Below are 16,018 nucleotides of genomic sequence, written 5' to 3'. Positions count from 1 at the left end.
AGGATATATATTATATATTCATTAGGATATAGGATATATATATATATATTCATTAGGATATAGGATTTATATTATATATTCATTAGGGTATAGTATATGTATAGTATATTCATTAGGATATAGGATATATATAGTATATTCATTAGGATATAGGATATATATTATATATTTATTAGGATATAGGATATATATTATATATTCATTAGGATATAGGATATGTATAGTATATTCATTAGGATATAGGATATATATAATATATTCATTAGGATATATGATGTATATTATATATTTATTAGGATATAGGATATATATATATATTCATTAGGATATAGGATATATATTATATATTCATTAGGATAAAGGATATATATAATATATTCATTAGGATATAAGATATATATAATATATATATAGGATATATATTATATATATCTCAGCTGATATAGGATATATATATATATATAGCCACAGACTCAAATCTGCATAGTAAACTGTGATTGCTTATTTGTAATATCTCATGCTTAGTAGTTGAATAGAAATATGAAAATATGAAATATGAGTATAACCTTACAACCTGAGGCCGAATTTAAAGAATTTGAGCCGCGTCTTAAATTTAAGCCGCGGCTCAAATATGGTTGGTTCTACTTAAAATTGTATTAAATTTTTCAAGATTTAACCCGGCGCTCAATTGAAACCGGTTTTTGGCAGATTTAAGCCGCGGCTCAAATTCATCAAATTCGGACACTGATAGTGTAAAGTTTTATATTTCAAAATTGATCTAACATAAATGTTAATGGTCTATGGCATCGGGTTGCAAAGATATGGGGATTTAAAAAGTGAATATGGACTCAATAACTTCTTAACCAGAGCTTCTTATTTGCCATCTATGATTTTCACTATTTGTGGAATGCTCTAGATTTGTTTTGTTTGCAATATTTTAAACACCTCATTGAATTCAATCAAAATGTGGAACTGAAAGTGGATCTGAATAGAAAGAAAAACTAAGCATTCAGGCATTAAGCAAAAAGAAATATGGGTATTTTATAAATAACTAAAAAAAAATTTCTCTGATCGACTGTACTTGATGAAAAAAGTTGAAAAGGAAAACTGGAACCAGTGAGCCAAAAAAGATTGCATGATTTTTACGTAAAAACAATGAAGCTTTTCTGATTGCTTCTTTAAAATTAAAGCTAAAACCAAGTGCTTTGCAGTTCTAAAATATACATGACTTGGGCTACAAAAGTCATAAGCGATGTAAAATCAAAAACCAATGCGTTGCAACACTTCAAAGTCGACCAAATCTTGAAAATTGATGCAACTTCTCAAAGCATCCTGGATTAATATGCGCAGGGAGTCGGACGTGGTTCAACCACTTGACTTGATTATATACTGGCTCAAGGTAAAGAGACATGCCTAAACTACGTCTACGCGGTTCAACTATGTCTTAACTATTTATAAAATCTGATCCCTGTAAAACTGGTAATTTTTACCATCTTAATTTTTCTTTTATAGGATTGACGAGGGCAGCGATGTAGCTGAGACTAGTTCTGTATCCAGACAGTTTAATAACGATCCTCTAGTTAATCTTGCAGGATATTTTGGATGGGGATTAGTTGCAGGATTTGGAGATTATATTCTCAGGTACAGATATACAGAAACATACAAGAGCGCATAAAATGTCGTCTTGAAATTTATTCAAAAGTTTATGGTAGATGTTCTGCTCTGCACATGAAGAAAGCTGTTCAGAGCTGGGAACTTTAGAATGGTGGATATCAGGATTATTGCTTAATCCTCTGTTTTTGCTAATCTCGAGACTAACATAATCTCAAGATTATGTTAGTCATGAGATTAAATATTTAAATCAACAGATTGGATTCTAAGAATGCCAGTTTGGTTCGTTTTCTTGACTCAACATTAGTTAAAATTGGTTACAAAAGAATCTCAAACCTGTTTTTTCTTCACCGATTAATTTACAAAATGGCCGACAACAAATTCTTTATTTGTTAGAAATTGCGGATTTCTCTCATGGGATAGAATTTATTTTCAAGGCTGTCATTGGTCATACAATTCGCGAACTATATTCCTGCACTCTCATTGGAGAAAATAATGTACGGATATCCAAAGAGAGAGAAAAATAGTGGATTAAGGACTAAGATTAAAAGTTTCCACAGTGGATATTCGGATTAAGTAGTTGGGATTAAAGGTTATATCCATTCTAAAGTTCCCAACTCAGATGTCCTCAGCTTCAAAGGTCGCGGTGGACTAAGATAAATATCCTTGTTGACAATGATCAGTTTTTGATAATTCCTCAGAAACTACTTTTAATTTTATCTTAAAGCAAACTACGCCTTGAAAAACGCAGGACAGCAATTAATATTTTAAACTCGTGCTTTATGCAGCATTTGATCCTAAATAGGAGAGAGTACGACATTATAAAAAACTCTTGCTATGTATATCTATGTATCTGGGATGTACTGTGCATTTTTAGACAACGGCGCAACAAAAAACGTTGATGTACATGCCTTTTGATCTAGAGCAAAAGAAAATAATAAAGACCTTGATAATAAACTGGCAAAAGATTTATTGATATATCCTTTTATTTGTCTGCTTGAGCTTGTGCCCACACCCCTTAACCAAAATAATTTATTTTAGAAATGTAATCCAAGGATTTGTTGGAACTAACACAACAACAACAACAACAACAACAACAACAACAACAACAACAACAACAACAACAACTACAACTACAACAACAACTACTCCCGCAACAACAACAACAATTATTCCAAGGTGATTTTTAAGCTAGATATAGAATCTATATATTTGCTCTTAAAATTCTCTAGATACTGAGTACCATCTGCACTTAAAATTTTCTTTTTAAAAATATCTTTTGCAATAACTTCAGCAACAAAGAATGCAAAATATTTTACCATAATGAGCAAGAAAAAACAAGCAAGAATAATTTTAGATGGAGGAACAAGAACAAGAAAAACAAGAACATGTGGAACATAAACAAGAAAAATGCTAAGAAAAATAATCTGATAAAATTAATACAGGTAAAGTTTAAAACTTTAAATCATTTTCATGTTCATATCCGTCATTAAAACATCGAATTTACATTATTGAATATTAATATCTAACTCAATGAAATTTTAGGAGAAAATTCTAAACTTTATATTATTGAGAAGTGCTATTCTTTTTTTTTAAATGTTATAACTGATGTCCATTTATAAAACTTAGAACTACATTTCCAACATAATACAATGTTTATATTTAGAACATTGATGAGATGGACACTGTTTTAAAGGCAATCCAGGCTGTGGAGACACTTGTTTCTCTTAACACTGAAGATTCAAATACTGCTTCAGAACTAGGAGAGCTAAAGAATGTTGATTACACTAACACAGAGACTGCTGTAGAAAAGTTTAAGACTACTGAAGATGATGTTAAGACTGCAAAGTTTAAGACTACTGAAGAGGATTTTAAGACTGCAAAGTTTAAGACTACTGAAGAGGATTTTAAGACTGCAAAGTTTAAGACTAACGAAGATGATGTTAAGACTGCTGTAGAAAAGTTTAATTTCTCTTAACACTGAAGATTCAAATACTGCTTCAGAACTAGGAGAGCTAAAGAATGTTGATTACACTAACACAGAGACTGCTGTAGAATTGTTTAAGACTAACGAAGAGGATGTTAAGACTGCAAAGTTTAAGACTAACGAAGGGGATGTTAATACTGCTATAGAAAAGTTTAAGACTACTGAAGAGGATGTTAAGACTGCAAAGTTTAAGACTAACGAATGGGATGTTAAGACTGCTGTAGAAAAGTTGAAGACTGCCGAAGAGGATGTTAATTCTAGAAATATTTAATTTTCATATATATTTGTATTCTTTTTTGGCAACTAAGAATTTTTCAATTAATTTTTTGTCAGTATATAATTTTGGAAAACATTATTTATGATGCAGTGAGAACCAGAAAACTGTGTAATAGGAAGACGACATTGATGCAATTGTTAAGTGTATTTAATGTTGTTACGAAGCAAATAGTTTTACTGTAACTTATTTAATCACTTATTAAGTAAAATGGGTAATTTACACCCTCCACATTTGCTCTGTCTCATGATCAACGGACAAGTCATGACTTAAGTCTAAAAGTCGTCTTTCTATTTCAGAATTTTCTAGTTTTCACTGATATGTTTGTATAGTTCGGTAAACTAGAGGAATTCTTGATAACTAAATATAATTTTTTTTCATAAATTTATATTTTAAAAATCACGATATTATTTAACAAAATCTGCCTAAACAATAATGTGGATTCTTTAGAGTTTTAATGGTTTAAAAATCTAATATTTGTACATTTTGCACATTTTCAAAACGTTTTCAAACTCTAACAAAGAATAGAATATTGTAATTACTTTAAACCAAATGCAAGATGCAAATGTTGATATTAACTAATTTTGTGAAAAATGACAAACGTTATATTTAAATAAATGTCTAAAGATTATTATGTTAATTATAATTATTAATTCTATTTTTTTGAAACTATCGGTGGTTTCGGGTCAGAAATATTTCACGTTCATACAAAAAGAGAAATCATTAAAATTTAATGATTTAAATAAATTTTATGAATGAACTTTACTTGTTGCTTAGACGTCATTTCTGCAGGTTCAAATTTATCAGCAGTAGAACACAGTAAAAATGTTGTCTTACTTTAAGTTTTCATTTTGACTTACCTCTGGTTTGTTTTTGTATAATTCATGTTGAACATTTTTTTGGAAGTCGACAATTGTTGCCCAATTTTGCTGTTTCATATTTTAAATGATGGACAAAAAAAGTCCTTAAAAATTATTTCATTTTTTGCAGAAGAAAACAAAATGACTACAGTTGCAAGGAATCATGAATAAAAGGAAACAGACAGTATAAATTCCGTACAATCGTCTTTGACGTATCATCCTTTGAGGATACCCTGTATTTCAGAAAGAGACGCTAGATAATGAAATAATTAAAAACAAAATGATTCTTTTAAATTTCCTATAACAATGATCATTAAGTGTATACCCTTAACATTGGGAATCAACTTGGCTTATTAATGATGCTTATTTTTCCAAAATTCGATTATTTTAAACGTCGTCTTCTTACTTTCTGATTGACCTAAAACTTGCCTAAAGACGACATTTGCAAAAACGTGGCTCCGAAATACGGTGGTCACCTTAAAATGGTGGTCACAGTGTTGTCTTTTTATTTTTTTTTCAATGATGAAATAACACCAATGATTATTTTTAGTAACCCATGGTTTCCAATGTTTTTTTTGCACGAATACTTGTGGAGTTAGACCAAAATCCCGTTCGAGTGAAACTTTTATGCTTTTGCAAAACTTAAAATATGACTCTCATGGTTTTATGTTATATACAGTGTGTCCCACGAAACTTGACATTTGATAAATAGTTATGAATTTCGTCTTCCATATATTAAATGCTTTTTGCATGTTATTTCGTTAAAAAAATCTTTCACTTAAACATATTTCGCTTGAAACTTAAATTCAGACTATTTCATGAATATCATTTATAAACCGGACTTAATAATAAAACCACTCTTGAAGCTGTTTTATGCTTTTGCAAAACTATGGTTTTATGTTATATACTGTGTGTCCCACGAAACATGACAGTTGATAAATAGTTATGAAGGTTGTCTTCCATATATTAAAGGCTTTTTGCATGTTATTTCGTTAAAAAAACCTTTCCCTTAAATATATTTCGCCTTGAACTCAATTTTACTAAAACATGACTCCCATATAATATTTTTACTATTTTCTTTGGTATCAAACAACTTAAAAAATTATGTAAGAAGACATTCATAAACTATTCAGCAACTGTCATGTTTCGTGGGACACTCTGCATCAAAACTCTTAATACCTCATTTATCTATTTCTCTAAGTGTAGAAATGTATTTTTAGTAACTTCAGTAAATGAAATTGCAATTATTTTCTTTTTAAACTACTAATTGATTCTAGTATTCAATTACTACAGCGCATTTCTTTACAGAGAAATGATACAAGTGAAAGCATTTAATTGGACTCAATCTTTTCTTTTAAAGAATAATATATATTTTTAATCTAAAGCAGAAACCTCAAGGTTGTAAAATGTACATTTTACATTGCGTTGGAGACTCGAAATTTCCCTGCATTGGAGCGCATCGAGACTCGAGAGTAAGCAATCTATACAGGATATCACACGACACGTGCCATGTGGCAAGACGACTTGACACTCGATTTTCTTGGAAATTGTTTTTGTCTTTGTCGTCAACCTACGTCTTGAAACAATTCTTCTAGTCTAAGCAATTCCAAAATGTGGTCTGCCTTTTTTGTGCTGTCAAGTTTACCGGATATATTAAGAATTTTGTTCAGATTTCAATTCCGTCAAAAAAACTATGACTTTTCCAAATCTCGGGTAATATTTTTACTTTTAAAATAAGGTTGACTAATGATTACATAAAATTGTATTAACAATCAAAGACGATCTTTAAATCACCTTTTAATGTCATGTTTCGTGGGACATGCTGTATATAACAACCTTGGGTAACCTGTATAAATAAGTACTAAGTAACAATGATGAAGATCAATCGATATTGTGGGTTTTATTTCATTGTGCTATAAAGTTAAATTAGCTGTACATTGTAGCACGTGTGCTATACAATTTTGATTGGTTTCCGGATTTCCTCCAACAAATTTAGGATTTTTTCAAAATATTTTTTTTTTCAATTAATATGAAAATAAAACTAATTTCAACTTTATTTTTTTACTTCCGGTAAGTTTCACAGCTTATTTGATCTATAATAGAAATTGCCATTGAAAATGCTTGAACCTTCTCAATAAAGAGAAAATTTCTGTCCATAACACTACGAACCAAAGTAACAGTGTTATACATAGTTTGTCTGCATGTACTAGGCATTGTTGTAGAGAACCCTATTTAAAATGATTAGATATGTAAAAGGATATCTCCATCAAGGAATGTAGTTGCAATACATGTTTTTAGTACTTTTAATTAAAACACCATAATCAAAAAAATTTAAACCGTTTTTTTAAAGGTTTAGTTGCTACTGAAGGATACAAAAAATGGCAAAAAATTATCATAAAAATGTTATTTTATTAATGATTCAAGGGATTTTCATAAATAAAAGTTATGGGCTATTTTGGCCTTTCTGTACTCTACCTTATGCAAGACATAATCCTTTAAAATATTGTCAAAAAGACAAAAGTGTTAAGAAAAACATTAGAGTTCATAGGCCACAAAAACTTGAGGGAAAGGGGGGGATTTCTTTAAAGGGCATCGTTTGAAAATAAAAATTAAACATTTGTAATGGCATAACTTGAAACAATTATGCTCCTATCTTCCTTTGCTTGTTCTGAGTCCTAACACGGACAGAGTTTTACTTTAAAATGAAATCTAGAAAATTTTCCACGAATTTAATTCCTGAAGAAGTTTACTTGAAGTTCCTCGGTTACCCTGAAGCAGTGTATATTCAAGCTAGACACCTAGGCAGGGTTCTAGATCCCTGGGTTTAAAGGTTCAGTGGAAAATTCCCAAGGAAATTTCTGAACGCGGCAGTGGATCGTTGTATCTATCCTCACTAATCTTATGAATACATAAATAAACTTTAACTGTGCGGTAAATATGTAACATGATTGTCTTAATCATGTGATATAGAGAATGATGTAGGAATTGTAATTACGTCAATTCATGTTAGCTTGCAACATACAATATTTAAATAAAGTTAGTTTATGTGCTGTTTACTACAAGAAGGTAATCATTCCTGTCTTGATAAAACAGGTTGGATCATCCCCTTTCATTTGGAATTCATATGTAGCTTGTTAAACAGCCAGGCTTGTGTCCCTGTGTGGCATTTAGAGCACTGGATAATCCACATCATTTGGGATCAATATATAGCTTGTTTGATAGCTAGGCTTGGGTCCCTGCGTGGCATTCACTGGATTGTCCCCATAATTTGAGATCGATAGATAGCTTGTTTGATAGCTAGGGTTGTGTCCTTTTGTGGCATTTAGAGCACTGTATGGTCCCCATCAATCGGAATCAATGTAAAGCTTGTTGATTAGCTACCCTTGTGTCCCTGTGTGGCATTTAGAGCCTGAATAATATCTTGTTGGATAGTTACGCTTGTGTCCCTGTGTGGCATTTAGAGCCTTAGTAATATCTTGTGGGATAGTTACGCTTGAGTCCATGTGTGGCATTTAGTGCCTGGATTAATAGCTTGGTTTGATAGCTACAGAGGCATTGGCGTTGATAGTTTGCGGGATTGTAACAGTGTGGATCATGTCTTGATTGACTTTGATATTGGACGGGTTGTATCTGGATAGATATGTTTAGAGAACTTGTTATGGAGTAGGTGTTTACTTCAAAAGTGGTGGCAGTGGCATGACTCAAGGAACTCTTGAGTAAATACCACAGACTCCAAGGAACAATGAAGGAACAAGTTGTGGACATGTGTGAACAGAGTATACCAATGGACACTGGACATTGTTTTAAATTGTACCCTAGAGGACACAGTGAAGAACCAGACATCAGAATACCAAACATGAAGGAAACTAGAAAAGTGAGTGGAAACCTTCAAAGTAAAGAATTGGAAGCCCTGAGGCAGCGATTGGAACAAGAAACTGGAAGCTATGCTGAAGAAATGTGAACAAGAATTAAGAAAAGAAAAAAGATTCAAAAAGTAAGATCAATGTTGGAGCAGAACAAGTAGATGGATGAATCACAACAACATATGGAAGATCTACAGAAAGTAGTGGAAGCAGGGGAGGCAAATGAGGATACATATGACGAGATGAAAGAGTACAAGATTTCATTAAAAGAGCTCCCAAATACGATAGAAATCCAGAGGCAATGTTCAAATGGTGCGAAAACTTGGAAACTCATTTGCTTAACAATGACTAGGAAACCATCCCAGATGAAAATATAAAAAGGATAATAGTGTCAGGTGTCAGGGGAGCAGCTGAAGAGAGATAATACCATTTTTTCAACTAGGAGCAGTATTTGAGCAATGTGAAGCAGGAGTATTCTTTGTAGAAATGATAAAAAGATTCTCACAACAAAAATATGATGATAGCAAAAGACAGGAATCCTTAGACAAGAAACAGGGAGGAGAGAAGAAGAGCAGAAGAGCTCAGGCAGACAAGATTATTATTATTAAAATTATTATTATTATTATTATGATACGAAAAAAATGTTTAATGACGGATGCATTTATGAAAGTTTTGATTTTGAACATTAAGATGAAAAATGCAGCATCGGCCATTTAGATTAACCCTGCACTTTTAGATTAATTTTACTTTTGCTAAAACAAAAAACATAATTATCATGAAAACGCGGGATAAATATTTTTTCAGCGATGTTGCATTTAAATCAGAAATAAAATTACTCACAGCCACATGTGTTAAATATATTTTTTTCCTTGTCTCAGCTACATAAATTTGCTAGAGGCAGTGCTATGTTGAACATTCTTGGATAGAAAAACTGAATATCTCCACCTAGAATTTTCTCAAACAAAAGAAAGGGTCATTTGAAATTACGCCGCCATTGAACAGATGATCCGAATTCCGAATAGGACCTTTTTTCAATTTTTTAAATAAACAGAAAGAGGTGCAATAAATGCATACTGGCAAGTTGCACCTTCATTTAACATTTTTTTTAGATGCAACATATCTGCCTTGCTTCATTTCGCAAATTTTAGACTAGATTTTTTATTTTACTTTTATACATATTATTTGACGTACTTTATGAATCATTTAAATACAAATTTAATTTGTTTTCACATCTTATCCGTTTCGTTCATTTTAGATAAAGCATTGATGATGGTTGAGAAATAGATATATTCATAATCAATTATGTTTATTTTGAATATATATATATATATATATATATTTATATATATTGTTCTATATTATAGTAATTATGCATTATAGTAATTATCGATAGAATAAAGGAAAAGATGGATATTTTTGAGCTAACTGTTCCATTAGAAACATATATCAAAAATGCCAACACTCAAAAAGATGAATAAGTATCAACATTTTATCACAGATATAACAACTAGGGGATGTGTCTGTTCATCCTTTGAAATCGGCTCAAGAGAATATATCTCACCATCAAATAAAGCAAATCTAAAGAAACTGCATAAGTTCTGCAAACCCAGTGTTAGTTTCAAAGCAAAAATCTATAAAGCCTTGCAGTGCTGTCATCATACCATATTTTTAGAGAACGAAAAACACTAGACTCATTTCTGAAAACCACCTCTGAATAACTAAACTATACTCATGCTAGAAGTCTTGTATTGCACCTGTTTTTTTTTTGACAAACCCTGTCAATCACAAGTTGCGATATCCAGAGAAAAGAGTATTTATAGTATTCAATTGTAAACTTTTTTATTGTTTAATGTAATTTTGCTTTAGACAAATATAAATGATGAATATATGGGTTAAATTATGAACAACCCCTCCCTCCCCATGTCTCGGCTGTCCGTTAGAAATATTTCCCGCGTTTTCCAAATATTGAAAATCTCCGGAATTATTTCATCATTTCCCGAACTGACCCAGCTAGGCGTGCGCAGGTGGGTGTTGAGATTTTAGTGGATTATTTCATCAGATAATTCTGCACATGCGCATTGGACGTAGTTAGACAAATAGCCAATGATATTGTTGATAGATAGATAGGTCACTTAGATGGATAGATAGATACGGTCTGCCCTATAAACTGTCCGATGTAGTTTTAAATATTCAGTTTCATCTAAACACTTACACCTCTAACAACCCTACAATGCATAGTTTCGCATTACAACAACCAGAGCCTGCAGTACTTCCTGTAATACTTGAGAAGTTAAGACTAACGGCAGTCATCTCATTAAGATTATTAGCACATATTTGTCTACTTTTAGCTGAGTTTCTTGACGAAGGTAGTTCCGAACCTGATCTAAAAGATACCAAACCTGAACATAATTTTGTTTTAGCCAGCTATCATGATTCGGCTGAGGAGCTTAAACAAGTTGATACCAATTATTTGGACAACATGGAGTATACTACCAGCTCTTTGGACACCCTGCAGTACACTTCCAATTCTTTGGACACCATGACATATACATCCCGTTCTTTGGAAATTGTATCTTCAAATTGTGAAGATCTGTGCAGGAACAGATGTGATAGTTTTAACAGCGTCGACTCCGGGACTGGAGAAGAACTTGAGCTTGAAATAGACTTGGAGACGGGACTGGAGATATTCTCCTTGGAGGACGTCGGAGCACACTGCTTCCCTTGGGACGCCTGGACCGTGGTGTATGACAAGGTGTATGACGTGACCGAGTACATGAAAAAACATCCTGGAGGGGAGGAGGTTATGCTGGAGTATGTTGGTTACGATGCTACGGTTGCATTCAGAGGGGTTGGACACTCCAGGGCAGCATTCAAGGTTTTAGACAAATACATTGTTGGTATTCTTCCTAAACATGAACGGATGAACTTGATATCTGAACATTAGACCATTCATTTCTGACTGTTCATTTCTTGATACTGACTACTGAAAATATCATATGCTGTACCTGAGTTAGTTGTTATTTTTGATAATTTATGTTGTCCGTTCTATTTATATCCTTTTAAATAATAAATATATTTTTGTTGAAATATTATTTTTTATTACATAACAGGAAAATATGAGAGAAAGCCAAGAAGACATTTGCTTGTCTTCAGTATAATTTTGTGGCAAGATTTTTCAGAATTTATATGAGAAGAATTTATTATGGGAAAGGGTTAGCCACACAGTATGAGACTGTAAAGACGACCCAAAACTCTATAAAATATGACGAGTTGAAGCTGGTTTATTGGTCTATGCATTAATATATAATTTTATGGTTTAATAGATTATTAAGCGCATAAATAAGTCAGTTTTGGCCCAAGGGAACCCTGAATGCAAGAAAACTAAACAAATTCCACTCGGAAATCTCATTCTTTGTGGGTAACTCTGTATAAAACCAAATACTGTGATTGTCGATATCTGTCTCTCTTTTAATAAAGCAAAGTTGAAATTTTTTAAATGTTGTAAAATTGTACAGAACACATTTTGAGAAAAAAAATAAGTTACAAATTACTATGAGCAATCTTTCTCACAATGCAAAGGAAGAAATCAGAGAACTATTATTATATTGTTTTTTGGTTGCCACTAAAAGATGTTCAACATTTTTATATGAAAAGTTTAACTTTTTATGATTGTGTGGTTTTCTATACTACAATCTTTTTTTCGTACAATTTGAGAATTTCCTGTTTTTATTGATTGATTTTCAAATATTTTCAAAAATTAATTTTTCCAAAATATTTTCCGGCAAAAGTTCAGCCGTTATGATGTTTATTGGATATTTAACAAACAAACCAAAAAGATATACTTCAGAGACAATCGCATAATTGTTTTTCAGTTGCTTATGAGTTGAAAATAAATGTAGATGACAGATTTTAACGAAATTCACCAGTTTTGATAATTAACTGTATAGAAGCAATAGATATCGTTGGGCCCAATTAATTTTTGGCAACTCGCTTACATGAGTCCTGCAGGAAAGATTATTTGAATTGTCGAAATTTGGCCTGTAAAAAACGTTGACTTACAAATTTTGAAAATTCACTTTGTTTAAACAAAAAGAACCACAAACAAATTTGAACAATAGAAAAAGCAAAAGTTAAAAACTAAAATTGTTATGATAGATTCGAAAAATAAAATTCAAACAATTTTAAACTGATTTATCGTAAAATGAAACAAAAATAGTTATCTATTTAAAAAACGATTTTAATTTTACCTTGTTGGCATTCTTTTAGCTAAATCCTATCCCGATTGGGCTATTTTTGTCAAAAAACGAGTTGTGTTCCTCCCCACCCCCTCTGCCGTATGATTTTGCGCATAGAGTTGAGATAGGAGAGTGTGATACATGTGTATAGTCCAAATGTTCAAGGCCTGCTTATTGAAAAAATAAGACCTAACTTTAATGGTTAGGGTGCGAGGGAAGCTTTTAAAAAAATTCAAAAGTCAGAACAATGTTGAAAAATACGAGTTTTCAGAGTTTGTAAAAAAAAAGTCTTGTAAAAATTGTTCTGAGGTGCACTTTTTCTTTTGAATAGATGAAATAAGAAAAATCCTAAAAAATTTTTAATTTTAGATTTTTATTTTTTATTTTTTCATAATATTTTTAATATAATGTGTTCTATGCAAATATAATAAAACCCTGATTTTCCGCCTTACTCAAACTGTTTATGGATGGCGTGGCATGTGCATGTGGAGGGAGAACAGACCCGATAAATCCAGAAATATCCTAGAAATCAGACATCATCAAATACAACAGATCGGACACAACATAAATACTTTAAAAATGCATCAAAAAGATAAAAACCCTCCATGTTTTGTAATGTGTACGTTTTAAAAGAGTTTATATATAACTATGTAAGTTATATTTTCAGTTTTTTTTTCTCACGGAAACATTCCAAAATTATGATAAAATATAATCTTCTGTTTTTCGTAATTAAAGAATTTGAGGTCGTCATTAAACTAGCATATACTGTTGATTATATTGCTGTCCCTTCTATGTTTATTCCTCTATCCCCTTATCTTATATAATATGCATACCATGTTTCTTCACTTCTTGTATCCAAGTTAATCCGGACTTTACAAGATATGTCTAGTTATTCACCAGTAACTATAGACCATAGATTAAATATAAAGACAAAGTACTCCAAACATAGATAAAATATATTATAGACAAAGTACTCCAAACACAGATTAGAAAGACTATAGACAAAGTACTTCAATCATAGATTAAATATCTAATTACTCCAATCATATGATAGATGTAATATAGAAAAAGTACACCAACTATAGATTAAATTTATCATAGACAAAGTGTAGCAAATACTTACTCCATAACAAATTATCTCGAGATGTATCTATCCAGGTCTACTTGTTACCAAGATCAACCAGGACTAACTTCTCAGATTCTAACGACCACTTAGGCAGTATCTCAACCAGGCTTAACTCCCAGGCTCTAAACGACACACAGTAAGGACACACAGTCCCATGAAATTGCTACACAGGCAATTTCTCAACTCATATTATTCAACTATCAAACAAGCTCTTCAGCGATTAATGCAAAACCAAAAAACACAATCTTATCAGCTCTGAAAGTCACACAGGGACACAAGCGTAGCTATCAAACAAGCTCTTATAAGCGATCAATGCCAAACCAATGGGCTCAATCTTATCAGCACTGAATGTCACAAAGGGACACAAGCGTAGCTATCAAACAAGCTCTTATAAGCGATCAATGTCAAACCAATGGGCACAATCTTATCAGCACTGAATGTCACACAGGGACACAAGCGTAGCTATCAAACAAGCTCTTATAAGTGATCAATGCCAAACCAATGGGCACAATCTTATCAGCACTGAATGTCACACAGGGACACAAGCGTGGCACACAATTTTAAGAATTTTCCGTAATATGTATTTGTTATGCTTAAGACAAAAATCGGGAGGCTTTTAGTTTTTGGTATGAATGCGACAGCTTCATGGGGCGGAACGTCATTTGTGTGTGTCTGTGCCAAAAGAGTGTATGTGTGTAATAAGGAACCAAATAGTGCTTTGTCGGTGTTTACACTACAGAAGAATCTCGGTATTTGTACAGTCTAGGGAGCACATTTGTTTATTGTTAATTGTTTACTTAAAAATAAGTTTAATACATGTAATTATTAATTATTATTTAAGTCAACGCTATAAGCCAAATTTGCATGCAAAGAATATAATTGATTAAAGTTTACAATAAACTACTCGTTATTCAAACTTAATTATAATTGACGACATTTTTCTGCAATTTCCTTGACTGTAGTCATGTTGTGTGTCTGTACCAAAAGAGTGTGCGTAAGGTTTACCGAACTTGTCTGGAAAGCAGTGCGACTGGTTTTCTCATGCCAGACCAGCGCCATTTCCTTTCCCTTTATTCCTATTGTCTGCTAACTATTAGAATCTCTTTCAGACTTGTATCAATTGCAGGTTCAACTCAATCACTCTTGCAGGTCTTTGAGGCATAAGAACTAATCAGTTCCACAATACTTTAATATCAATGTCAATCTGGACACAACTTTATCTGTATTCTTTGGTATATTATCGTACCAGACACTCAATCCCTCTTGCTATGATCGGCGAGGCATAAGAACTAATCAGTTCCACAATACTTTAATATCGATGTCAATTGAGACATAACTTTATCTGTATTCTTTGGCATATGATTGTACTAGATACTCAATCCTCTATGATCAGCAAGGCATAATGACCAGCGCCATTTCCCTTCCCATTCTTGTTCCCTGGATTGCCTGGATCTGTTTTGTAAAACCAAAGGCAAGCACAATGAACAGATAGATAGATATACATACATAGATATACATAGATATAGATATCACCGTAAAATTTTGTGAATTTTAGTTAATAGTAATTTAAAGAATTTTTTATTAAAAAAATATTTCGTTTTAATTTATAGGGTAGGGTACAATGCGGAAAAAAGTCCGGTCTGTGAAAAAAATCTAAAATAGTCTATTATTTTTTTTGTGACTAAAGCTACAGATCTTAAAACTATATTTTTGAAAAGCCCTTGAAAACTGCATGTAGAAACATGTGACACAATTTGATATTTGTTTAAAACAAAAAATATATTCTTTTTTCAATTTTTTTACCCATTTAGGCATTTGTTTTCCACCCTCCCTAGCACCCAAACTATTTAAGTTATCGGTCTATTTTTTTTTTCTTGAGCTGGCCATGAAAAATTCGGCTATGAACATGCATTTCAACCTATACCTATTCTCTAAGGCCTTATTCTAGGGAGGCGCCAAACGCCACCCCCCCACTCNCTGTAATTTTCTTGTTTTACTATTAATTCCAATTACACAATTTTTCCTCTCTAACCATTAAAGGCTGTTTTGACTGAGAGGCCCT

At 32.1% G+C, this 16,018-nt stretch overlaps 2 protein-coding genes across 2 annotated transcripts; both read left to right on the top strand.

Moving 5' to 3' along the window:
- Positions 1-2,783: 2,783 nt before the first annotated feature.
- Positions 2,784-3,924, top strand: LOC111705037 (uncharacterized). Its single transcript, XM_023477466.1, has 4 exons — positions 2,784-2,790; positions 2,969-3,056; positions 3,278-3,574; positions 3,750-3,924. Exons 2-4 carry the CDS (start codon positions 3,000-3,002, stop codon positions 3,867-3,869), a joined length of 474 nt encoding a protein of 157 aa, XP_023333234.1. The 5' UTR covers positions 2,784-2,790; positions 2,969-2,999; the 3' UTR covers positions 3,870-3,924.
- A 6,850-nt stretch (positions 3,925-10,774) lies between these two features.
- LOC111705033 (uncharacterized) lies at positions 10,775-11,687 on the top strand. Its single transcript, XM_023477462.1, has one exon. The coding sequence runs from the start codon at positions 10,826-10,828 to the stop codon at positions 11,537-11,539; it is 714 nt and encodes a 237-aa protein (XP_023333230.1). The 5' UTR covers positions 10,775-10,825; the 3' UTR covers positions 11,540-11,687.
- The last annotated feature ends 4,331 nt before the right edge of the window (positions 11,688-16,018 follow it).

Source organism: Eurytemora carolleeae, unplaced genomic scaffold (assembly GCF_000591075.1).
Source record: "Eurytemora carolleeae unplaced genomic scaffold, Eaff_2.0 scaffold543, whole genome shotgun sequence".
NCBI classification, from domain to species: domain Eukaryota; kingdom Metazoa; phylum Arthropoda; class Copepoda; order Calanoida; family Temoridae; genus Eurytemora; species Eurytemora carolleeae.
The sequence above is the reverse complement of the archived record's forward strand: the minus strand, read 5'-3'. Positions and strand labels throughout refer to the sequence as shown.

Excerpts from the sequence above, each read along its gene's own strand:
- LOC111705037 (XM_023477466.1), top strand. The coding sequence starts at position 3,000 with ATGTGGAACATAAACAAGAAAAATGCTAAGAAAAATAATCTGATAAAA. Across the intron at positions 3,057-3,277 it reads ATCTGATAAAATTAATACAG|AACATTGATGAGATGGACAC; the intron begins GTAAAGTTTAAA and ends GTTTATATTTAG. Across the intron at positions 3,575-3,749 it reads TTAAGACTGCTGTAGAAAAG|TTTAAGACTACTGAAGAGGA; the intron begins TTTAATTTCTCT and ends GCTATAGAAAAG.
- LOC111705033 (XM_023477462.1), top strand. The coding sequence starts at position 10,826 with ATGCATAGTTTCGCATTACAACAACCAGAGCCTGCAGTACTTCCTGTA.